This window comes from Nipponia nippon, unplaced genomic scaffold, assembly GCF_047370975.1.
Source record: "Nipponia nippon isolate SJK-2023a ecotype South Korea unplaced genomic scaffold, ASM4737097v1 scaffold_4, whole genome shotgun sequence".
NCBI lineage: Eukaryota > Metazoa > Chordata > Aves > Pelecaniformes > Threskiornithidae > Nipponia > Nipponia nippon.
In genome coordinates this window covers 101833685-101859603 of record NW_028262358.1, presented here as the reverse complement: position 1 = coordinate 101859603, position 25919 = coordinate 101833685, and the positions used below count along the sequence as shown (strand labels likewise).

Genomic DNA, 25919 nt, shown 5'->3' with positions numbered 1-25919 from the left:
AGCAGTTTTAAAAAAATACTGAAGCAATCACTTATCTGTATTTTGGAGATGGCAGTAATATCAGAACTCTCTGAACTCACATTTTTTCCATGTTGTAACTCCACTAACTTCACAATTTGCGATTTACACCATATTACACTGTAGGAACAGGGAGTTCCACAAAACCTCTGAGAATTAAAGTGACTGGGCCCAATCACACCAGTTACATTAATGCACTCCAGTTTTACCAAATACCTCAGTCTTGCAAAATATTATTAGTTGCTAACCACTAATGGCTGTGAGATCTTAAATTTTACATGGCATCTGATAATTAATCTGAAAATCAGATAATTAATCTGAAAATTATGATAATTTTAGTTTCAACAAGACTGCAACAGTACACTTAATGACCATGATGCCTGCTAAACAATTAGCAATTTCTTAAATCTGTTAACCCAATATTATTTTGACACAGTACTGCAGTGCTGTATCTACAGACCTACAAAGTGCAAACTCAGATCTGCACTTGAGAATGGTAAGAATGGGACAAAAACAAAAGATAAAAAATGTGTTTCAGCGCCCTACTACATCTGCTGGTGACCAGTAGCAAATAGCTAGCAGAATAAAATAAAAAATAAAATAAAAAAAAAAACACCAAAACAACACAACACAAAAAACCCACCAACCAAAAAAAAAACCCACAAAGCAGGTTTGCAGCAATACTTCCTCCCACCATCTCCTCTCACATTTTATTAGTTTTTGGCTAAGGTGGTATTCGGGTTGTATCCTGTATTTACTCCCTGGATTTCAATAAATTACTGTGTGGCTTTTATGGCTTGTTTTGTTTTCTCTCATTTTGTGTTTTGGTTTTTTTGTTGTTTTAGTTTGGTTGGTTGTTTTTGTTTTTTTTTTTAAATGCCTCCACCACTTTTCCTTTTCTGAGTGAGCAGCTCACAACATCCACGATTCAGAGGTTCAAAGGTCCCTTCGCTTGTTAGAAAGGGAATCAATTCCTTTGTCTCCAAAAACCCAAACCCAACCAACCAATCTTTAAAAATTAAAAAAATAAAAGAGTAAACTGCTTTAGTATTTGGGGCTTTTATCAGTATTTCAGGAAAAACAGAAAATAAAAACCTGGGTATAAATAACTAATTTCTGAATTTATCGTGAAGTTCCATGAACAAAAACTTGAAATTACTAAGCCTACAAGGAGTAAATTTTCTCTTTTCCTCCCACTTATACTCCCCCATCTCTCACACAGACAATAGTATGCACAATCCAAAAGGAAAGTAAAATCGTCTTTAATATAGAGCTTATCTTTAAAGGAAAAGATTTAGCCTTTTTGTTAGTAATAAATTAAGTCTAAAAAGTAACCAAAAGAAGAAATTAGGGGCAGCTAAAGAAACAAGATGACTTTGAGTACGATCTAAGCACTACAAAAGGCATCACTACTCTATCCTTTAAAAGGTGATTATGACATTTAATTTTGCAAAACACGTAAAAGCAGAGAAATATATTTTAGCTTTTGTTTCATTCACAATTTTCTATTAAAAGCTACATCTCAAACATGAAAAAGCCTGCTACTGGCAAGCATACAATCAGCAAAGCAAAACATTCTCTTTAAAACTTGCAGTTATAGAATTCAGGTAGAGGGTCCCAGTGACAACATTATTCAATCTGCAAACAGACTGAACTCAAGTCATACTTGACTTCTCACATTCAGAGGTGGGGTTTTTCCTCCTTTCATTTAAAGGCTTATTTTGATAAATAAGCCATTTTGCATGCAGATTTCATCATTATTTCAGTCAGGAAAGGACAGCATGTGGGTAGGATCTAGGCAACTGTGAAAGTTTTGAGGGGAAAAAAACCACGACAAAACATAATGCTGGAAAGACTCTTTCTTTGCCAAGGTGAAGCCTAATCACATGTGCAGTGCTGAAATATGTTCCACTTTGTTTTAGTGCATTACTGTTGCCATTTGCTAAACTCCTACAGCAGAGCTGACTTGACAGCATTGAAGAGAACTTCAGTAGCCTACACACAACAGCTGTCCAATCACCCACTGCCTATTTTTTTTCCCCAAAATGCAGCTCCTCAGTGCTTTATTACAATTGACATTTTTAAATAAAAATATGCAGAATAAAGTTTTAAAAACCAAAGGAAGCTATTACTAAAAAAAAAAAAGAAAAACCAGCTTTCCTGTTACAGCCACACTATATCAGAAGCTAAAAAACCAGGCAAGCACAAACACCTTAATTGCTGGTCAGTTTAGAAGCCTACTCCACTTAAAAGATCACAGGACCCAAACTGACTGCCTTCCTGTCAGTGCCTACAGCCACCTAAAACAGCTAAAGAGGACACTTGGCCAAAATTTTCCTCTACTGCCCCCAGGGAGATGCACATACAGGATACATTAAATTGGCTGCATCTTTTAAGGAATAAGCAAAATTTCACACATTTTACAGCAGAAAGCTCCATTTTCTCACAAGCTTCTGCTTCCAAAACCAGTTTTTCATCTCAAAACAGAAGTGGGAGGGGGAGACTGTCCCACTTTGTTTTACTAAGTCTCATGACTTCTCTCCAGCCTCCAAAATAAGAGATGCTCAAAGAATCAAAGAACTCAAATCTGTAGAATAATTAAAAACAATCTGAGTTAACATTCTCAAACTCTGTTTGAAATAAGAGTGATTTCCACTGAGATGAGGCATGTTTTTCTACTAAAGGTCCTTTCAGTTCAAATGCTGACTTTCTGTAAAGCAGGACACATGATCTAAACCTTAGATTAAGAAGCAGGGACACAGACCCTGGGAATAATACAGGGATGCTGCCTGAGAGCGTACGAATGGGGTCAGGAAAGCTAAGGCACAACTAGAGCCAAATTTGGCAAGGGATGTGAAGAATAAGAGCAACTTCTACAGGTATGTTAGTCAAAAAAGGAAGGCAAAAGAAACCGTACTGCCCCTGATAAATGAGACAGGGGATATAGTGACAACTGACATGGAGAAGGCGGAGGTACTCAACAACTTTTTGCCTCCATTTTCACTGGCAATTGCTCTTCCCTCATCTCTCAAGCCCCTGAACCTCAATGCAGAGACTGGGAAGGGGAATGAAGCCCCTCTCATCATAGGAGAAGATAAAGTTTGAGACCACCTGAGGAACCTGAACACACACAAGTCCCTGAGACCCAATGAGATGCATCTCCGGGTGCTGAGGGAACGGGCAGATGTAGTTGCTAAACCACTCTATCACATTTAAAAAGTCATGGTAGTCAGGCAAAGGCCCCAGTGACTGGAAAAATGGAAACATCCCGTCCATTTTTAAAACAGGTAGAAAAGACCACCCTGGGAACTACCAACCAGTCAGCCTCACCTCAGTGCACAGTAAGATCACGGAACAGATCCTCCTGGAAGACATGTCAAAACACATAGAAGACAGGAAGGTGACGAGAGACAGTCAACATGGCTCCATCAACGGCAAATCATGTCTGACTAATCTAGGGACCTTCTATGATGGAGCGACTGCATCAGTGGACAAGGGAAGAGCTATAGATGTCACCTACTTTGACTTCTGCAAGGCCTTTGATACAGTCCCCCACAGCATCCTTGCCTCTAAATTGAAGAGATATGGGTTTGATAGATGGTCTATTCGATGGAGAAGAACTTGGCTGGATGGCCGCACCCAAAGAGTTGCAGTCAATGGCTCAATGTCCAAATACAGATCAGTAACAAGTGATGTCCCTCAGGGATCCATATTGGGACCGATGTTGCTCAATATCTTTATTAAGGACATAGACAGTGAGATTGAGTGCACTCTCAGCAAGTTTGTGGATGATACTAAGCTGAGTGGTGCAGTCCATATGCTAGAGGGAAGGAATGCCATCCAGAGCAACCTGGACAGGTTTGAGTAATAGGCTCATGCGAACTTCATGAGGTTCAACAAGGCCAAGTGCGAGGTCCTGCACCTGGGTCAGGGCAATGCCCAATATTAGCACAGGCTAAGGAATGAATGGATTCTTCTGTGGAGAAGGACTTGGGGATAGCAGTGAATGAAAAATTGGATATGAGCCAGCAGTGTGCACTTGCAGCCTAGAAAACCAACCATATCCTGGGCTGCATCAAAAGAAGTATGGCTAGCAGGTTAAGGGAGATGATTCTCCCTCTCTACTCTGCTCTCATGAGACCCCACCTGGAGTACTGCAACCAGCTCTGGGGCACCCAGCACAAGAAAGTCACAGACCTTTTAGAGCAAGTCCAGAGGAGGGCCATGAAAGTGGTCAGAAAGTTGGAACACCTCTCCTATGAAGAAAGGCTCAGAGAGTTTGAATTGCTCATCCTGGAGAAGGCTCCAGGGAGACCTCACTGGGGCCTTTCAGTACTAAAATTTATAAGAAAGATGGAGGGAGACTTTTTACCAAGGGCTGAAGTGATAGGGTTTTAAAGTATTGGGTAGATTTAGATTAGACATAGGGAGGACATTTTTTACAACAAGAGTGGTGAGACACTGAAACAGGTTGCCCAGAGGAGTTGTGGATGGCCCATTCCTGGAAGTGTTCCAGGCCAGGCTGTGTGGGGCTTTAAGCAATCTGATCTAGTTGAAGATGTCCCTGCTCATTGCAGGAGGGTTGGAACTAGATGACCTTTAATGGTCCCTTCCAACCCAAACCATTCTAAGATTAAAATGCTCAACTTGTAGACAGCTAAGTTAGTCCTTCAAATTCCATTGTTAAGTCAAAGCAGGCAGACAGGCACCTCTGCTTCAAGATGATTTATCTCATGTTAACACAGGCATCTGATGTTAATTGGCTTTTGAAAGTATTTAATCATTATAACCATTTATGGCTAGCTCTGTAACGGGCCATCACAAATTTAGGGAGCTAGCCAGCTGAGGTACACCCTAGCTTCCTGGTAGTACATTGAGTAGTAAAGAGTTCACAGTTAAAAGTTCCCTGGGTGGTTCTAACGGAAACTTTGACTAAACCATGCAATTTTGGAGACTAAAGCTGTATCAGGAGAAGTAACTGGTTTATGCATGCCATGTTTTGTAACTGTGTAGCCCTGTAATCTGGTACTGCCATTCTCAGTAGCAGAGCATAAGCTTCATATTGAGCTTGCAAGGCCTCAGGACTGAGGCTTGCTATAGTCAGGCTCACTCTGTCAGAAATTCTCCAAACCTGCCTGCAGCTTTGCTTTACTTGATTCAGCTGTGATAGCAATTTCTCTAATTGACTTGCTGTGCAAGACTAATTTGTTATACTTCCTCCCCCCCCTTTTTTTTTCTCTGATGGTACAACCATAGTTTTATATGGGTAGCTGTAGCAAGCAGTTACTCTATGCAGAATGAAATATTTTACCACTGGCACAATAACATAGTTAAGAGACATATAGGCCTGGTTCAACTGCAGAAGCTTTGAGAAGTGGAGATACAGGATGCACAGGGGAACACATACATAGATACAATAAATGATGAGACAAAGGTTTGGTACTAGAGAGCCCACAGCTATAAACAACTCACCCATGGTTAGTTAAAGAAACACAGACTTGGACAAAACTGGTTTTAGGAGTAACAAAGAACAAAGTAGTAGTATCTAAAATGCATGGGACACCATAAAAAGTGAATATGGATGTGATATGGAACTGCAGACCAAGAAAGAAAGAGCAAAAGTATGAAATTGTCTTAGAAAGCAAGAATAACCTCAAGTGCATCCTAAAGTGAGGAAGAAGAAAATATCAAATACTAGACCCAGAGGGGCAGGGGAAGGTAAGCATAATACTAGGAAGAGGGGTAGAAACCAAGAAGTGTGTGTGCAACTATTTTAACTGCATTGTTATTTTCTCCTTTTCTGTAAAAATTTCATCTGGACTAGTAATGATTAGACACTTAAGACTTTGATTACACTAACAGTTTTTGGGTTTACATACATACACATGCACATACAAACACATACATACAGTGTGTTGCCTCTTTCCCCATAAATAAGATTCTTATGACTTTAGGTTTACAATCCACTGACACCAGACAGATGTGCCTTGTCTTGTTAAACAAGTATAAGAAAGGCACAGATCGAATAAAGTCAAGGAGATTGTGTGACCTTCCATGCCTCCTACAGTCCTTTTCCCATCAGTCCAATAAGCCAGCTTCAAAGGACCTTAAGGCAAGATTTCTTGGAAGTATACCATGCATGAATAATTCAATAAATTTATTAGGAAGTCTTTCAATATAGACAAGGTGACAGATTTCAAAGTATTATAAGTTAAAGGATGCAAATACAAAATACAGAGTTAACAAGGGGTTTTGCAGACTCATTTATAGCAACATGTATACCTAATGAAGTTAATGAGATTACTTGGGTAAATAAACAGTATTTAGATAGGCAATACATAAAGTGGTCCAATAGTATTGCATGAAAACATGGAATTCTAACATACACAATGTGAAGATTATGTGATAGATTTTAGCAAATCTCAAAAGTTTCTGTTAAAACACAGTGCCTACATTATGTGTACTACAGTCAACCTACTCCCTTTCTTCACAATTAACAGGTGAGTGGCATACCAGCTACTTTGTTCAGTAATGAATAAGATCAATGCCTTAGTCAAAATTTAGACATTCTTGTTTTGATGAGTGTATTTTGTTGTAAAGTTCTAGATATCTGCCTTATTATCCCAGTCACAGAAGAACAACATGAAAGGTTATGCAAATGAAACCCTCAATATATAGGAAAGATATGAGTAACAAAGTAATTAAAAGTACAGTTATTAATGGTTTAAAGTTACACAAAAGAAGATGAAAAGCAAGGTATGTGACTGTATTTATATGCTAACTATCCATCTAACATAGCAAATTATACGACCTTTAATCAGGATAACAGCTGCTGGCTACAGTAACATAGCAAACCCAAAGTTCTATTTTCTGGCCCACTAACGCACAGGTTTTATTCTGGAAATACTGATTCCATCCCATAACAGTATACGCCCTTTGCCAGTTTAAAAGGAATAAAAATCTGCAGACAATGATTCCGATGAAATAGAGATTTTTCAGTTGTCTTTTGTTACAAAAATAAAAAAAATAAAAGCCATAAGCCATCTTTGCCACCGCAAGTAGATTTGTAATATATACAAAGTAATTATCAACAGTAACTCTTAGTAGGCTGCAGAGACTTTTTTTAAAGGCAGAAATACAGGTTTTATACTAAAAAGTGATATTACTTTAAATTAAGGACAACAGCTAAAAAAAAGTACTATAAAGACTACTACAAATGAGAAATCAGACTGCTATGGCTGAAAATGCACTTTTATTATCTGAGAGATGAAAATCCCAATACAACTTTCCCTACTGTCTACCATCCAAAGGAATAAACAACTTTCTTTACAAATGAGATCAGAAATCAAGCAAGCCATAGTATCAGACTTTTTCAGATTCATTAAAAGCTACGTGTCAGTTGCATTTCATCTGGGACAGTCTCATTAATGGGGACCATTCTGCAAGTAAGTAAACACTATTGAATGTATCTGATAAGTAGGAAAGGAAGTAGAATTTAACTCTTCAGCCAAATAAAAGTCTGGGGATACACGCATCAAGAAACTCCTCTGAGTAATTTGGCAATGCACACAAGACACTGGCAATATTTTAATTTCCACATTGGTAAAGAGAAAAAAACCACATGCAGAACTGAAAGTTCAGGCAAAATGAAGTTTGAACAGAACACAGGCTCTTTCATTAACTATTGGCATCCTGATAATTGGCAGTAGTTGCTGTTTAAAGTAAGTCTAGAGTAGGAGCAGGGAAAGACACAGACTGCTTAACTGAAATCTTATCTCCAGCAAATCTGTAAGAATATGAACAGAAAAAGTTATTCCCCCAAATCCCAGTTGGCTGTAAAATGGAACAAGCGAAAATGCTAGCTCTATTGAGTCACATTGCACTGTTTGTTTCAGAAAAGCACTTGGAGAAAAGAGGCATTCCATATATTCCTTATATGGCTGAATTAAAAAAAAAAATCCAACATGATTGCAGAATTATGGGAGTTTTGACCTTGTTTGTTTCTCATACAGTTGCTGCATTAAGAGACTATATTTTAACTTTGAAAATTAAAGTCCGAATAGAACTCGAGCACCTTGAAGAAAAGAAGCAAAGCTAACCTTTTTCTGTTCAGTGTCTTTTTTTTTTTTTAAGCTGTCTACAACATATTGATTTGCAAGATTTTTAGATCATGCTGCATATCTGTGCTAGCTTTGGCTGCGACAGAGTTAAATTTCTTCATAGCAGCTTGTATGGGGCCATGTTTTGGATTTGTGATGAAAACAGCATTGACAACACAAGGATGTTTTAGCAATTGCTGAGCAGTGCTTGCACAGCATCAAGGCCTTTTCTGTCCTGCCAGCAAGTCAGCTGGGGGTGCACAAGGAGTTGGGAGAGGACACAGCTGGGACAGCTGACCCCAACTGACCAAAGGGATATCCCATACCATATCATGTCATGCTCAGCAATAAAACTGGGAGGGGTGGAGTTTGGCCAGGGCTGCCATTGCTCAAGGATGCTTGGAGTGATGGCATTTCTCTTCCCAAGTTAACTGTTACACGATGGAGCCCTCCTTTCCTGGAGATGGCTGAACACCTGCCTGTCGATGGGAAGCAGTGAATGAATTCCTTGTTTTGCTTTGCTTGTGTGCGTGGCTTTTGCTTTACCTATTAAACTGTTCTTATCTCAACCCACGAGTTTTCTCACTTTTACTCTTCCGATTCTTTCCCCTATCCCATGGTGGGGGGCAGGGGTGGGGGGGAGTGAGTGAGCAGCTGCATGGTGTTTAGCTGCCTACTGGGGCTAAACCACAACAACGTATTAATACTGATTCAGATCAGGCAATGACTGTACTGAAGGAATTCTGACATTTTGAAAAAATTCTTTGAAGTATTTTTCACAAGTTAATATTAGTCACACAAACACGTACTAATGATGGCAGATAAGAAAGAACATGAAACAGGGTATTAGTATCAGCACAGTTGGGATGATGATCTGTTAGGATGTAGATTAGATTCTCCAGAATCTCAATACTCAATAGCAGAGAAATGAAACCACTGTATTAAGTTATTTAGGGTACAAAGAAAGAGAGAAAAAATCCTGTTATGACTTTGACTTTGCACTTCTGTTTTCTATACTAGATTGTGCTGTTTTGGTTTAGAACTAGCACCTCATAGTAGCAGAAAGAAGCAACCTCTTAATGGTTTCCTCTAGGAAGCCCACTTTTACCAAATCATTTTCCTGTTGGGTTTGTGATCTCAAATAGGAGCACAAGTAAGAGTTTTGTGGAGGGAGGTTACAAGCCAACTAAATAATTACAAGGTATGAACCACTGACATCGGGTGTGTTACTGGTTTGTGCACCAAGGACAACAAACACAGTAGTTCTTATATGGAGCAGTAAGTCACTAGCAGGCACAAAATTATCCCTTCCTTCCAGAATCAGAGGCAGTCAAAAAAGACAGTTCCAAAAACATCTTAAAACATGTAATCCCCTTTCTAAGGGCCACACATGGGCTGTCTTTGCATTAGGGATTGAGCCACTCAGGGTGAGAGCTGGACAGCAGAAAACAGCTCACACAGCTTATAACTGGACTAATATAACAGGCAAGGCTCTTACAAAATTATTCTTCCTTTAGATACAAAATACATTGGTTGATAGGGAGTCCTACAACATTTAATTTTAATTTTATTTTCCGCCAATTCAAGTAGGGCTTATTCCATCACAACAACTCTCATTACATTGCCTTTTTTCCCCAATTGGTAAGCTGCCGCCCTTGGGCATTTTAGGAAATAACATTCCAGATTTCTGACTCCTGGTCCTTCGAATATTGCTGAAACACAACAGTTAACTGGTTTACTGGCAAAAAGAACATTACTTCTTTTTTCACTGGTGAAGTTACCTACCATAAGTTCTCATAACTAAGGAAGCTGTGGAGTGTACTTGTTTTAAATGCAGTTATTGCTTCTATGCACAATCTCTTCATATATGAAGAGCTGGAAAGAGGAGGCATACAGAAGAACAGTCATTACCTGCCTCTACTGACCAAATTCAATTCCCCATAAGTTTAGCATTTTGAGCACGTTTTAGATCTACTCATACACTTCAGAGCACAAGCGGACTATTCTACCTATCTCTCCTCACAAAATAATCTCCATTTTCTTTTTCATAAGTTTTCTGAATGGATGTAGGCTAAAAAATATTTTTCTTTAGCTGTTATAGTTAAAGTGAACTCTTTTAACACCTAAATCATTGATATTCTAGATTAGCTATCAGAGGTCCCACACAACAGTCCCACAGCACTGCCAGACCTCTTCTGCCCCGAGATTTTTATGCTACGCATTATGTCATATTTTGACACGTGAAATATCAGCTTTATTTTTTTAACTGCATTATGATTTCTTTCCTCTATGTTATCATTAACAGTCAGATTGCATCATTCCAAAAAGATGTTATTTTTAAAATTTGCTAGAGAAAGGAAAAGGGTTGGTGTTTGGTTTTTTTTTTTTTCTTTTTAAGGACTTCAGTTGACAAAGGAAATCTATACACAAATTCATTCTCAGAAAACAATTACTTCTGCTCCAAAGAGATGCAACTACAAATTTTGGCCTAAAAAGATCCCATTTTAGTTTGTACTTTCACTGTTTCAAGATTTTGGTTTACTTGGTCATGTGTATACACACATATACATATTGCTTAAAGCTTTAACAGAACACCTCAGTTTGAAAAGAACAGACTACCAAAATAGTAAGCAAGAAGTATTTAACTGAAAATAGAAAAAGAAATGTATGTCTATTAACAGGTGTTATGGTCAATTACACTAACAGTCAATGGTAAGATCGCTAGTTAAGATGCATAGCTGCAAGATTACAAGAATACCAGTGTTTACTATAGTGTTAATGTTAGTTTTGTTTTCTTACCAAAGAAATGTTAGACAAGGCAGTTTGTGCCTTTAACATTTAGAAGGATTAAACTAGGATTAAAATTTACACTGTTTCTTTCTCCAAACATCACAGTAGAGGAGGAATACTTCTAGAGTTGGGAGCAACAAACTGAATCCTTCCCAAAAACTACGCCACAGAATATAGAATGAACTGCATAGCTCTTAATGTCATAATTAGATATTCATTACAATTTCTGGACCTCTTCAGAGCCGGATATGCTAACCCACTGAGGTTCGGGAGTCATATTTAAAGTCTCAGATCACTGGAACAATCAAAATGGAGTATTATCCAATAGATAAAACAGCACCTATGACTAAACCATAGAGATTAACTGGCAATAGTTGAAGATTCAGGAGACTACTCATCTCACACTGAAAAGCAGGGGATCATTATGCACATGAGTTGCATAGAAGTTGGTATTTTCTTGCCAACTCAGCTTCCTACTCTCAGCTTGAAATATTTGCCTCAGAGTATTCAGTTTGTTTTGAACATGTCCATTCCCAGGTAGTAACTACTCTTATCACTGTACCACGGTTTGTTGGGAGAATTACACAGCCATTAACTAATACATTTAGACTCATGGACAACAACTAGGAAATACTGTCAAGTGCTGACCCAGTGAAAAGCAGGAAAGTACCGGAAAGGTATTTTGGTACTTGAGGAAAAGAAACAAAAAACAAGATACCTACTGGAGAAGCTGAGAGAACCAGAAGTGTTAGCTTGAGCCCAGAGTTCCGTTATCTTGACTGGGTCCACACTGACCCAAATCAGTCTTGGGAAAATTATCTTGGTAAAACTCATGGAATCAATACAAGAGATTAATGTTTCCAAGTTGGTTGGGGAAGCATTTCAAATTTTGTTGTTGTTTTAAATAGTTCAAAGTATTGAACCATAAAATAAAAAGGAAAAACACACCACATAACAGATACCCAGGGAGAATAGGAGCAGCAAGAGAAAAAAAAAATTCTTCAAAGACCTTACACTGTGGAAGTATATCACTACTTTCTGCTGTTGATGCTGAAAGGGATTTAAAAAGAAGCTTCAGGGAAGAGGCATAAGGCAGGATGAGGTGACTGCCCGTATAAATGTTAATGCTGGGTATGAGCAGAAAGCTTTCAGAATTCAAAGACCAAAAGAAAAAAGGAAGTATGCCCTGAGGGCACGTAGGATAGAGGGACATGCAAGAGCTCTTCCTTTGGCAAAGAAAGCCTGCTGCTGTAGAACAGAGGTCAAGGAAAGGTGCTAGCACACATCAAGTCCAATACATCTGGCTTGGTGTTTAACTACTGTTCACCAATTCTACATTACAAAATGTGGTTAGAAACAACAAAAGCAACCACGCACCAAAAAAAAAAAAAAAGAAAATTGAGATAGCTTAAAATGAACCAATGATTGTTAACCTTTGAGGGCAGTTTAATGTTTAGTGGCAGACACTGGTACAGTAAAATATAAACTAAACCCCATGGCATTTCATTTTACACTGATGACTAACAATGTACTTTGAATTAAGCTTCTCTACTTTTACTGATTTTTCTGCACTTGACAACTGGATTCCCTGAATGGCAGGACACACTAGTTTAGTAGAAGAAAGACCATATAACATTTTTACTGTGCATTACTCTAAGTATACATGTGTATAACACTTCAGATATTGCTATCATTTAAAGAGTATTTTTCTGTATTTCCAACCATATGCAAGTGAATTTTTAATTCTGTTTGTAGCCCTCAAAGCACCTTTTTTTAAAAGTTTGTTAATCTCATTCTAGAAAATAGGATTTAAACTGATTTTAACAGAGAATTAAACAAAATTGCCCAAGTCACAAGTACTTTGTTATTCTCCCTGTGCATCCCCTGCAAAGCCTAAACATGTTGTACATGATGTAAAGCACTGTCAATTAAGAAAAAAAAACACAACCACACCTAACAGAAACAGAATCTATCCCTGAACTCCCCAATCTCATTGCTTAAAATTTAATTATTACCCAGCAGTGATGATAATGGTCAATAAATCATTTAGCAGATTAAACAAGTTGACAAATGCTATAAACTGAACTTACTACTTCTGAAATTTGTAGTTCTTTTTACTGATATAATAATGTGTTTGAAAATCCCATAGATAATTTTATTTCCAGAAAATAAGAATAATTCAAGCTTCCATCTATACCAAAAGTTTAGAGTGCTGATGTGATCGTTGATGAAAATGGAAGTATTATCCGTTAAAATATTAGAGATTCTCAGAAATGGATATATAAATCTGGTGAAGTAATGATATAGTAAAGAAACCTACATTTCAGCCTAAGAAGTCGGCAAATGCCCAGCTACATCAGTGTCTCATTAAAACTAGATGGCTCTCGCTGGTCTACTGCCACAAAATCAGATTTAGTTAAGTATGAATATTCACATGGTATATGGATGACAGCAGGCCAAGTCAGATAAGTACAAATAATCAAGGGCTTAAGAGCACCAGAACGTGGTTTCAGCAGCTTCACTGTTAACCTATTTATGTATTGTAAAAGCACAAAGGACCTGATTATGTCATTGCTGCACAGGAAGTGAGGTCATAAATCAAAACTATACTTAATAAAATGCATAGATTAGAATCTCAGGCCAGAGAATGGGATGTAGTGTTCTCTTTCTCTTAGGGATACCAGTGTGGGTGTAGCTTCAGAAGCTGTTCAGTAGGCCTTGAAATGGTTCATATGCCTTCTTTCCTGGTTCATTGCCCTAGCCTCATTCACCAGGGAATTTTAAAAAGAGCACCCTCCAGACAGTAATGGTGGAACCTCCCAACGGCATCCTCTCTGCTCTGCAAAGCAACAGCTCAACACAGCAGAGAATCTAGCCCAGTATTAAGTCTTTTGAGAGATAAGAATCACTGTTGTCAAAACACTAGCTTCCCCCCCTCCACATGATCACATTTAAAATACTGACTTCCAATAGCACAGCTAACTTTGAAGACACTAATCGATCTTTTTTTGTAATTGCACGAAGGTAACAATCCTAATTAGATGAAATTTTCCTATTCAGAAGAAATAGTGGCCTGTTTTTTTGAAAAAAAAAAAAACAAAACAAAAAAAAACACACAAAAATACCCAAAACCTGCTAGTTTTGCAGCCTCACAGAATATGGCAAGTTCATGTAAATTAGTTCCTTCATTAGTCCTAGTATTTGAATTTTTTAGACCTACTTCATCTGCTACTGTGAAACAAGTGGTGCAATTCCAGAACAATTCCTTTGCATAGTAATAAAAAGCTTTGTTTCTCCTGCTCCCTGTTAGTCTGTTAGAATTCTTTAACTTTTGAATGTTGTGGGACTTTCTACTTCTATACAAAAATTTCTGTTACAGAATCATTCCCCCAAGTACCACTAAAAAAAATTCTGCGTGTTTTTAAACATACTGTCCTTGTCAGCTCACACACAGTTAAAACTTCTGTCCAATTAAGATGTTTAAAACAGCTTTTCTCAGACTGTGCATTACAACCTCAAAGTACCCAAATTCTTAGATGGCAGTCAGTAACACTTCAATCCTCCCTATGCTTCCAGCTGAACAGTAATTCACTTACTCCAGAGAAGAATGGAAGAGCTGGCTAAAGCCAGGGTAACTAGATATTTTCAGTAAAAGCAAACTAGCTTAAGGATGGGTAGCCAGCAGAGTGATTATAAAGACTTCCTAGTTACTAGTAACATCTGGTCTGTATTCCCCTGTCCCAGAGGAACTGATCACCTGCCTGCCCACAAAATTACATACGGCATAGAAGCCAGAAGGGGTCACTATTTAAAACAAATAGTTCAGGGAACAGTTACAGGAGTTCTTAAACTATGGGGTTTCATTAACTGAGCTGGCCATTGCAACAGAAACCACCCCAAGCCTTCACAAAAAACACCTAACCCCTCCCTCCTGCAAATCCTTCCCAAACCATCAGTCCCCACTGTCTGTCTGCCACGGAGATGCTGTCACTTGAGTGACATTCACTATTTCTTCCAGAGTTAGATGTCATATTTTGAAATCAATTTAAAGCTCATGGACAATGCCAGGTTTACAACACTAAATCTGAAAGGGGGCAGTGTTGTTTAACCAGAGAGTGGTGCTATCTGTCAATGTTAATTACAGCTCTTCCTGCTGGGGGTTTTACAAGAAAATAGGCCAGCAGGAAGTTTCATTATATTACAGCCTGTGGCTCTGTGCATGTGTTCCTAAGATGACAGTCAAGAGACGTCCCTTAGCATTCTTCACTGTCTTTTTCCATATGAAAAACAAACTGCTCAGATTGCATAAAAGGATGAAATATGCTATCGTATGCATCTGCTAGAACAGAAAAATACAGGTATGTAGAAACAACTTCCTATTGAGGTAATGGAAACAGTTCCTGGTGTTTTCATGGTGTCCAATACTCCTTTGCAGCTTACCTAATAAAACTTATAAATACTATTAAAATGAAACTTTCTTAGCCTTTCCTCACAGTCCTCATCTCAGTTTGTTTTTTTTTTTTTTTTAAAAAAAAAAAAAAAAAAAAAAGAGAGACTGATCAACAGACTTACCAAGTAATAAGTCTTTGGGGGACAAAGAAAGGGAGAAATAGCTACCAAGGAAAGACATGCTGCTGAGCTACCCATCCCGAACAGAAAAAGCTCAAAACAAAGAAGTTTGAGTTACCTATGACACCTCCTACACCTCTGTCTTTTCACACCTAGGTAACCCACTCAACAAGGACATTGATTTCAGAAGACACTTTAAAGAACACTGTAATTTCAAAACATTAATCAAATATGAAACAAATATATGCATCAACATGGAGCCGAGTTAGGTGTTGTCAAGAAAGGGGCATAAAGTTTCAAGGGACTTTGGATAGTTCTAGGAGAAATGTAATCAAAGTTTATCAAGCATTGGAAGATACATTGACTTTTTCTAAAATGGTGACCAAAGTAACTTAAGAGATCACAGGTAATAGATTTACACACTTGTAAATGCTAGTCCTAGTGAATAGCTACAATCAAACCATACTGCTTTCTAGATTCAAAGTTCCTACATCAACCCCATTGATGAAAATATTTTGCTTTTAATTCTCTCACTTAACTATGTACACACCTTTTCCAGAATAAACACTTTCAACAAAGGATTGTACCTATGAAACCACAGAAAAAATGCCCTTGCATTTGAGAACTAATCTGAAACTGAGCTTTCTGCAATTTCTAGTACTCAGAGTCCTGCATTTTCCATGATTAAAAAAATAGCAGTTAAAAAAAAAAAACACAAACAAAACCACCGCACACAGTTTAAAAGCAATCCTGAAGTTACACTCAAAACACCCTCGTTATCCAACAACGCTAAGCAACTGACCTAATACCACTGTATCTGGTAATTTTTCCAAACAAAGGTTGCAGATCTCAAAGCCTTTCGTACAACTCAGAGTATTAAGGAAATGGTATCAGTCCAGCTTTATGAGCTTAATTCTTGGTAGACACTAGAAGACATTAAATGCTTGGCCTTATTTTTTCCAGAACTGCACAGTCAGCATTGTAGTCTAACACCTTCCACAGAAACAGTTTTCAACTGCTTTGGGTTTTTGGTTTTGTTTTTAAAATTTGTATATACATATATTTTTGTTGTCGTTTTAATTTTCCACAAGGAAAAGATTAGTGATTGATTTTCAAGACCAGTTAGTATCATATCTCCTCTCATTTTTATTATTATGTCCCTTAAGTTAGGCATTGCCTAAAGAAGTTGTCAAAAGAAGTAATTTAGGAAATAATAAGAAAACCATCTAAATGTAAGCATTTCTGAATCCAGCTTTGGAAGCCTGACAACTTTGATGAAGAATTCCAGCAGAAATTAAAGCATTAGTTTAAATTAAATTTCAAAATCAAGACTATGGCCATGATGTAGTAACATTTAAGTATGCTAGGAAAAAAAGTTTATGTAATATTCACCTATGATTCAAACCCCAAACAACAAAAATTGAAACATCATGTTTCAACATCAAAAACATGTATCAAGTAGAATAAAGACCTGGTAGGTCTTTAGAGTAGAGTTCTCACCTTCATAGATAGCTTTGAAGCCTTGAGCGCTGACAGCAAAATCTGTGGTGAAACAAAGTGTGAGGATAGATCCTGTGCTCACAATAGATGATGGAAGCTGAAATCCAGATAACCTGTGAAACAAGAAGGCACAAATTATTGTAACCTTTAAAATAAAGAAAATAAAGCACATCAGTAGGTGTGGTGAGCATCACATTTCTACATCCAAACTGTCAATGCATTATGCTTCTTACCCTGATGCAGTCTTTAAACATTCACTGCCAAGTTTCAAACACATTCTTTTTAACCCTCCTATTTTAACACATTTGTGCGTTCTCCAACGGAGAACACTGAAAGAAAGACCTGTTTGTATCTATGAAGACAAATATTTTCTTATAGGATTCATTTTAAGATGAAGACACATAAACTTAGCACACCTAGAAGTAGAGATCCAGGCCTTAACTCTACACAGTGGTACCTAGCGCAATTTGAGATAGTGTGGACTATCCTGTCTGTCCTCCAGCTGCTGCTTCAGAAAAACCACACATCTCAAACATGTCAATGTTCAATGTCATATACATCAACTAACCAGAAAACAAAAAAAAAACCTTCCATTTTACAGCTTCAGAAAAATTACCTTACATTTCCCATCTTATTCGCAGTCTTACCTTTACATAAAAAAAACAGAATTTTGGATAAACTATAGTTACATTGCAATACTGATTTTAAGAAAACTTGCCCAAATAAATGTTTTGATTCATTCTGAGAATAAAACAGATGGAAAAAAAAAAATGTTTACATCCTTTATTGAAACATCACTAAAGACAATTGGTTAGACCTGGCTCATACTATTGATGCTGGTTTCTTAATGATCAGAATAATTTCTCGTAAGTAAGACATAAGACACCATTATTGTCCCACAAACCCAAAATTATACTGTCAGCTTCCATCACTAGCTAATTTCTGTATTTTACAGTAGAGGTACAAGATCCACTGGGTACAGGACAACACACCAGAAAGCCATCTTTTGTTCAGATTTCACCCTGAAAGAGCTTCTTGAATTCAGGCACTGGAAAAGCTCAAGAAAAAAAAAAAAAAGAAACAACAAAACCCCAAAGAACTACCGCAACTAAAATGCTTTGATATCTTTTTAATTTGGACGGTTAAGACAATCCATGCCTTTAAAAAAAAATCTTCCCTTTGAAATTTTTTTGTACATTGATGCTATAGTTCATTAATTTTCATCTGAAACTGAAGATAAATAACTAAACAATATACTAATACAGCAGTGTCACTAAGCTAGAAGTTCTTTGCAAAATTAGGCTTATTTAAGAACACTCTTATATATAAAAACATATAAAAGGAACTCCATGCTTGAATTACACCAGTCAGGTGGTTCCCCATCTCTTTCCAACTTTGAGCTTTGGAAAACAGTCTCAGATGAGTCTGAGATCAAAGCAAGAGCAGCTTTAAATACAGATGAAGGCATACAGTCAAGGCAACATAAGTCAGCAAAGCGCTTTCTGCAATTTCTTCCTTTCTTTTTAAACAACATTGTCTCCCGTGTGCTAATTAGATGTTTGCTCTAATCTTTTCACCTTCTATGTACTTGTCAACCTATTACTCCTATTCCTTTCCACCTCATTTACTCCAATTCCAGAAATAACCAGGTTGATTTTTTCCTCAAACTGCAGAACTATCATGAGGCTTGCCACATCTTATGTTCAGACTTTTGTATCTTCTCTCATCATCACTAAATGTTGCAGTTTTTAGGGAAATGTTTCTCTTGTTCTATTTAATAAATTAAAGTGGCTATCACCACTGCCCTACATCTGGAGTGTACTGTATGACAGTTGATTATTAATTTAGAGTATGTAATTTTTGATCTTACTTACATGCTTCTTCCTTCTTTGAGAAGGGATACAAAGAGTTCTGGTTTAAAGGGGATTTTTTTTTTTTTTATAACACTACAATATTTCCTGGATCTACCATTTTTTGCTGAAATATGGGAAACTAGCAGCCATTGTAAGGGAAGGAAAATCAGATTGAAACACACAGAAAGATAGAAACAGCTAGCCTGAACACTTCACACTACACAGGAGACTCAAAAAAAAAAGTCAAAAACATTAAGAAAAACCCAACAAACCCAGAAAACATGATCAAAAGACCAAAAAAGTTATATCAATGTGGAACTATACAGCTTCAGCTACCTCACTGCTGACCACTGTTTGCTCCACTTGGCATGGATTTGGTTCATATGAATGAGCCCATTTCAGCAGCGATTGGACATCCTGAGCTCTTGTCATGATTTCTAGACCTACCTGCTTTGATTCTGTTATGATAATAAGTATCACTCCTATAATATAGATTCTTTATCTGCTCAATAAATAAAACTGTTTCTATAGATAGTATCCCTCTTGAAATACTAGATCAGCAGCACTATACCAGCTACTAGGAAGAAAATTAACTCTGTCCCAGTCAAAACCAGGACACTGACATTGCAATTCACATTAAAGGAAGACAAATATATTCTTTTATACCTTAAATTAGTGCACTTAAAGGTTTTACAGATATAGGCAAAGGCAAGTATGCAGTAAACTTCAAGGAATTGATACATGAACTTGAAATCTGTTTTTTCAATTTCTTTATATTACAGTAATACTAAAAAAGCTTCTGGAAAAGTCTCAAATAGAAGAAATCTGTATATCAGTCATTCAACAGACTACCTAGGTGCCTCTACAGTAGCCTTCTTGCCTGAAAGATTTCTGAAAGCATCTTTTCATAGTATTCTAATAACTTCAATGAGATCAAATGCCGTGAAATTGATTGCAAACAAAAACTAGACAGAAGATGAAAATCTAGAGCATTATTCTTCAAAGACATTTCCAGAACCAAAACACTGCTAGCCTACCAAGTCATTTCCCCCTCCCCCCTCTTAGTAACATTTTCACTAGGTAGTTATAGCTCATGAATCATAATATTTTGCACATTCATTTCATCATGCAGAAAAATCACACGCCTTCACATGTTGCTTTACTTTGGAAATGTATCTTGGCAATTAATGTGTAGGCCTTTACAGCAACCAGAAAGGGAACTGTTTAGACAGACAAGTGTATGTGCTAAGAAAGCAGAATCATTTCGAGTCCCTCTGCTAATAAAACTGTCATTTAATAAACTTGCACTACTTCATCCAAAGCATATGGCAATACTTGAAGCTTAAAATATTGCTATTTCCTTAACTTTCAGTAGCATGAATCTGCACAAAATGCACACACTAAAATACTTTTTAACCGCAGATGGAATATATTTGGCTTGTCTATGAAGAAGAAACAGAACCTGTAGTAGAAAACACAGTGGTACACCAGTACTGAGTTTAGCTTCTGTTTGAGAGGAAAAAAACCACCATGTTTCATTCTACATTGTCATTTCACAGATCTTGACATCCAGTCATTTCTAGTGATAAGGTCTATAAATATATTTTTTTTTTTCCAATAGCATAGCAATAGTGTACCTAGCAGGTCCAGCTGGCTCTGGTCAGAACTTCTCCACCCTCTACTTGTAAGGGCAGATTTTGGGGCCTTCTGGCACTAAACACATAGCACGGCAAGTCCTCTGGGGCAGGTGGCAATATAGTTAGGGGTCTGTAGCAAATGATGTACAAAATGGACTTGTTGAGCCCTTAAAAGACAACAACTAAGGGGTGAATCTGACTGCTCTCTTCACTTACTTCTTGGAGCAGTATAGAAAGAGACAGAGCCAGGTTCTTTTGGGAAGCGCATAAAGGATGGGAAGCAACAGGCAAGGGGCAAAAAGAGAAATTTCAGTTTTGTATTAGAAAAAACCCTACCACGATGGTGGTCAAATACTGGACTAGCTGCCCAGAGAGGATCTGGTATCTCCATCCTTGGAGATATTGGTAACTTGACAGAGCCCTGAACAGCACAACCTTCAGACTTGGCTCCAATGTCAGCAGGAGATAACATTAGATAACGATAGTCTCTCCAAACCCAAGATATTCAATGAATCCACAATCCATAAGGAAGGCATGGGCACAGTCCCTATCACAAGCAGCTGCTGCAAGAAAAACAAGAACACTCAGCAGTTTTTGAGGAAATACAACCAGCCTACAAAGTTTTAGGTTAGTTACGTAAGTTTATTAGGGACTGAATCTTTGCTGAGTGTAGCTATGAAATTTTAGCAAGTCCCAGCTGTTCATGTAGAAACTGACAGGCCTTCAAGCATGGTTACAGCTGAACTGATCTCTGTAGGTGTTTCAAAGATATCCTTGACAAAAACAGCTCCACTTCTCTTTCTTCCAATGAGAACTATTACATTATTATTCCCAGAGTCACTAGATTTTTTGGTTTTTATTTAAACATTTTGCACTGCCCTCATAGTTGAAATGGTCAAATAAAGTTTTCTAGAATAGCTCTATCAGAAACAGCTATCCAGCATGAAGAGTCTCATATGATCAGACCACTTTAACAGGAGTACGTACTGATTTCACAATTGCCAAAACCAATGCGCAGTTGCAAAGGAAAAATAGAAGCATTTTCACCATTTTATTTGCTAGCTTATTTATTCCTACAGCTGCCTACAGTACAAAGTGATGTGTTCAGGTTACCATATGTGACAAAATTTTGCCAAGGCTTAACAAATTTTCTTGGGAGATTTAAGAGCCAAAAAAAAAAACAACCCAAAAACAAAAAACTTGGGTGCAGGATCCCTCCTTCCTCCAAAGACTGATTCTTTTTTCAAATTAGGCCAATGAAATCTATGAAGCCACATTTTTATAATTAGGAGAATCAGATCTCTTAAACATTTTTAGAATTGTGCCTGACATACACACACACACTTAAATATATGAGCTCTGCTCATACATCTGTACAGCTTGTTCCAAGAAGCATTCTCAGAGGAAGTAACTAGAATCCATTTGGCTAAGACAAAACATTCTTGCTGAAATTAGCTATCCAATGTTTCTTGCAAAAGCTATTAGCCAAAAGGATCAATGTAATTAATAACAAGGTAAAGTATAAGTCTAAGTTTCAATGAATTATCCCCAAAGCAATTTTAGGCAAACCACAGATAAATTACAAAATCTCAGACTTCCACAACCCCCCGCCATCTGTATAAGGAAAAAACCTAACATTTCTCCTATTTTACCATAAAGTGATATAGGTCATTAACTGCTATATAAAACACCAAAGAGCTGTCTGCCATCAGTGTCATATCCTTTCAGATTTTACATACTACTAAAATTGTCATTTGATGTAGAGAGCCATAACTCATGCCATATCAAATGCACCATACCACATAAAAACACAAAGTTATTGGCAGGTGCTACCTCAAAGATTGTGCTAATCTACTGCAGATCAGAAAGTGAGGCAAGTCAGTCTCTTAGGGGCTATAGCTTTAGGCTATCTATTGTAGTTCTCCAGAAATACCTCACTGCATCATATAAGTCAAATACTAAGCACAACACACTGACAATGTTCAAAAGGTGGTATCTCATATTTAGCTTAACTGGACATTACCCTAGAACTACTGTCAATAAAAAGCAGGCAAACCCCCTCTATGTTTTATGCATCCAACATCACCAATAGTCAATAATATGTATACGCTATTAGGGATCTGAAGAAAAAGCCATCAAGATATGATTCTATGGATTCCTGGCATTTATTCCTGATTTTATTAATGCCTTTGTGGTGTGTTGACTTCAGCTGGCTGCCAGACCCCCACCCAGCCACTCTCTCACTGATCCTCTTCAACAGAACAGGGGAGAGAAAAGTAAGATGGAAATCTTCCTGGGTCAAGATAAAGACAAGGAGATTACTTACCAATTATCATCATGGGCAAAACAGACTTGACTTGGAGAAAATTAGTTTAATTTATTACCAATTAAAATATGTTTGGATAGTGAGAAACAAAGACAAGTTAAATCAAAACCCTCCACCCACCTGCCATATTCCCAGGCTCAACTTCACTCCTTCATTCCCAACTCCTCTACCTCTCCCCTCAGAGGGTGCAGGGGGATGGGGGCTGGGGTCAGTCCATAACTGCTGCTCCCCGCTGCTCCCTCCTCCTCACACTTTTACCCTGCTCCAGCGCGGGCTCTCCACAGGCGGTGGCTTCTTCAGGAAACACCCACCTGCTCCACCATGGGCTCTTCCACAGGCTGCAAGGGAATCTGCGCTCCGGTGCCCGCAGCACCTTCTCCCCTTCCTTCTCTCACCTTGGTGCTTGCAGAGCTGTTGCACTTTTTGTTCCCTCCTTCTCTCTGTGGTGTTTTCTCTCGTTTCTTAAGCACGTTTCCCTGAGGCGCCCCCACTGTGACTTCGGGGCTCAGCCGTGCCCTGCGGTGGGTCGGGTGGAGCCAGCTGGAACCAGCTGTGTCCGGCACAGGGCAGCCCCAGCCTCTCCTCACAGAGGCTGCCCTGCAGCCCCCAGGGCACCTGCACCCAATACGGCCTTCATGATACGAGCAGAGAACACTGCAAAAGCATCATCTGTTTAAGTGCACCTCAAGTTTAGGTATTTAAAAGTCAAATCATTAGTATGTTATCTTAGTAATTAATAATTTGAACCAGCCTAAGCTACCTAAACATATCTGGACAGAAGAGAAGCTACTGCAGTAGTTTACAAGAATGTGGCAACTCCAGTTATTCCACAGAAAATAGCAGCAATGCTATAAGAACAAACGTGATTACAGAATACATATCCATAACGTGACCTTTTATGAAGCCACACAAGCTCTGAAGTTCCCTTCTACAAATAAAGGGGAGAGTGAGAGGTGCTATTTTAAAGCAGGTGCAAAAAGAAGTTAACACTCATGTACCTAGTTTTGAATCTCTAAGACTGAATAGGTGTGTCTCTAGACAAAGGCAACAGTTTTAACAGGCTAACTTTCCAAACAGATGGTACCAGCCGAGTGGAAGTATCGCAAAGAACAACACAGTTAAGAACAAAGTCTTAGTTGTGTATGAGCCCGTACAGTACTTCAGTCATGTAACTAAACTCAATGCTAAAATTCTGTGTGTGCAGAGGACTTAAAGACTTGGAAGTTGACAGTGAGCAGACAAGATTACAGCTGGTCAGAAAACCTTTTATATATATATATATATATATATTTAATATTTTTTTCTTTTCTTAAAGACCACTTACTTAAAAATAAAGCTTCTCTCAAACTTTATAAAAAAGCATAACAGGGGAGTTGTAAGGATTTAGTTCAAAGTTTCTCTTATGGATAAATTTTACTTCAAACCACAGACTGATAATATCCAGAACAGTCCAAAAAGTATTTATTTGTATAATTAGAAAAGATGTATGTAAAGGCAGCCTCAAGACTCAAATATTTCCATAAGATTGATTTCTTGCCTATGACTGATTGTGTATTTCCCCCCCCCAAAACTTATTTCAGAGGTAGAATTGCATCTCACATAGTAAAGATATACTTTTTAAGGTTAATAAGTACTAAGTTTTATGGTGAAATTTCACACACAAAAATAAGAATATATGATGTTATAACTATTCTTACAGAAGTTTTTAGTCACGCAAGTGGTAGCTGCCAATAAGGTATAATTACAAAGAAACAGATGTAAAGTGATTTTTGCAGTATTATTTTCAAATCTTGGAGAATTTTCATCTCCCCTGTCCACTGCCATAAGCTGCTGTTCTGGAGCAAAGCTCACTCTTGCAAATGCCAGAGATAATAAAAAAGCTTAAAATAAAAAAAATCACAAAGAAAGCTGGCCACAGCCACTCCTATGGGTCATGTTCCCACAGGCTTATCTGCCTCATTACACAACCTCCAGAGGCCAGAAGAGCACACTGTTAAAACTTACATAGGGATTTCCCCTGTTCTGTTCATCATTGTAAGATGCCATCCCTGGGGGTCAACTCCTGTCCATACTGGCTATCAGCAACGAGAAGAGTTACCCACAGGTTAAGACACCTAATGGTACATAAAGCCAGGAGACCAGCGTATCTATTCCAGTAAACCAACCTGTTACCTGCCAGGTATGAAACCAGAGAAGGCTTCTTTTAATAATTTACATCCATTCTGTTGTCAAGAGGAAGTGAAGATTTAAAACCTGACTAAGATACCATCTCATACATAAAAGAATGAGAAGCTACTATAAGATTAGTTCAAGATGTATAATTTATAACTGATTTTCTATCACAGAAGATAGGCTAAATATACATATATTTAATCCCACTACCCCCAGCCTCAATTTTTTTCTTTAAGTCACAGAAAAAGGGAAGACACATGGAAAAAATTGTTCAAGGTCAACTTTTTCATTCAGAGACTCAAATTTGGTGGCTTTTCTCAAACTTAAGGTAACACTGACTGTTCCCTTAAAAAACTGTACAAGAAACACTGCAACAGGCAGAGCCTCAGCTTAGAGAGCACACCGAGTCCTCCACACAGGAGTTACCCTTTGCTTCCCCACCTCTCCAGCATAAGATTGTTATTTATATATATATATATATATTTATATAATATATGTTTTACACAGCAACACCTCCTCACATTGATGAGTGTTATTCAGCTTTCTTTCCTAAGAAAAAAAAATAAAATCATGAATTAAAACCCCTTTAGCTCTCACATTTCTTACTCCAGCAGTGCCAACTCTTCCTCAGTGCTGCCTTCTCCAGGTTCAGGCTCCTCCATCTTCATCCTTTCCCAGGCTACAGACTCACAGCAACACCCCAACACTGCTCTTCCAGGCCCCTGCTTCCTGCTCTCCCTTGCTCTAGAAAACTAACTTCAGAGCCCTCTTATGAGATGGCCACAAGACTTCTTCCACCAGCTGTCTCTCATAGCTCACTACACCCCAGAAAACTCCTGCAAACCCCTCAGCTGCTCCCCCATTTGTTATTTGTTTAATTAATTTGAGGTGCTCCTCCATCCTGCTAATTAGAGGCAGTTGAGGTATGTACACTTCATTGTAGGGGCACTACTAC

The 25919-nt window shown here is 37.9% G+C and overlaps 1 protein-coding gene across 2 annotated transcripts in view; it reads right to left on the bottom strand.

Moving 5' to 3' along the window:
* CSMD1 (CUB and Sushi multiple domains 1) overlaps window positions 1–25919 on the bottom strand; it is a 1270279-nt gene that overhangs the window by 901090 nt on the left and 343270 nt on the right. For both annotated transcript variants that reach the window (XM_087775441.1, XM_087775442.1), the window contains exon 3: window positions 16977–17089. In XM_087775441.1, the coding sequence (XP_087631567.1) occupies window positions 16977–17089 (113 nt within the window). The remainder of the gene's footprint in view (window positions 1–16976; window positions 17090–25919) is intronic.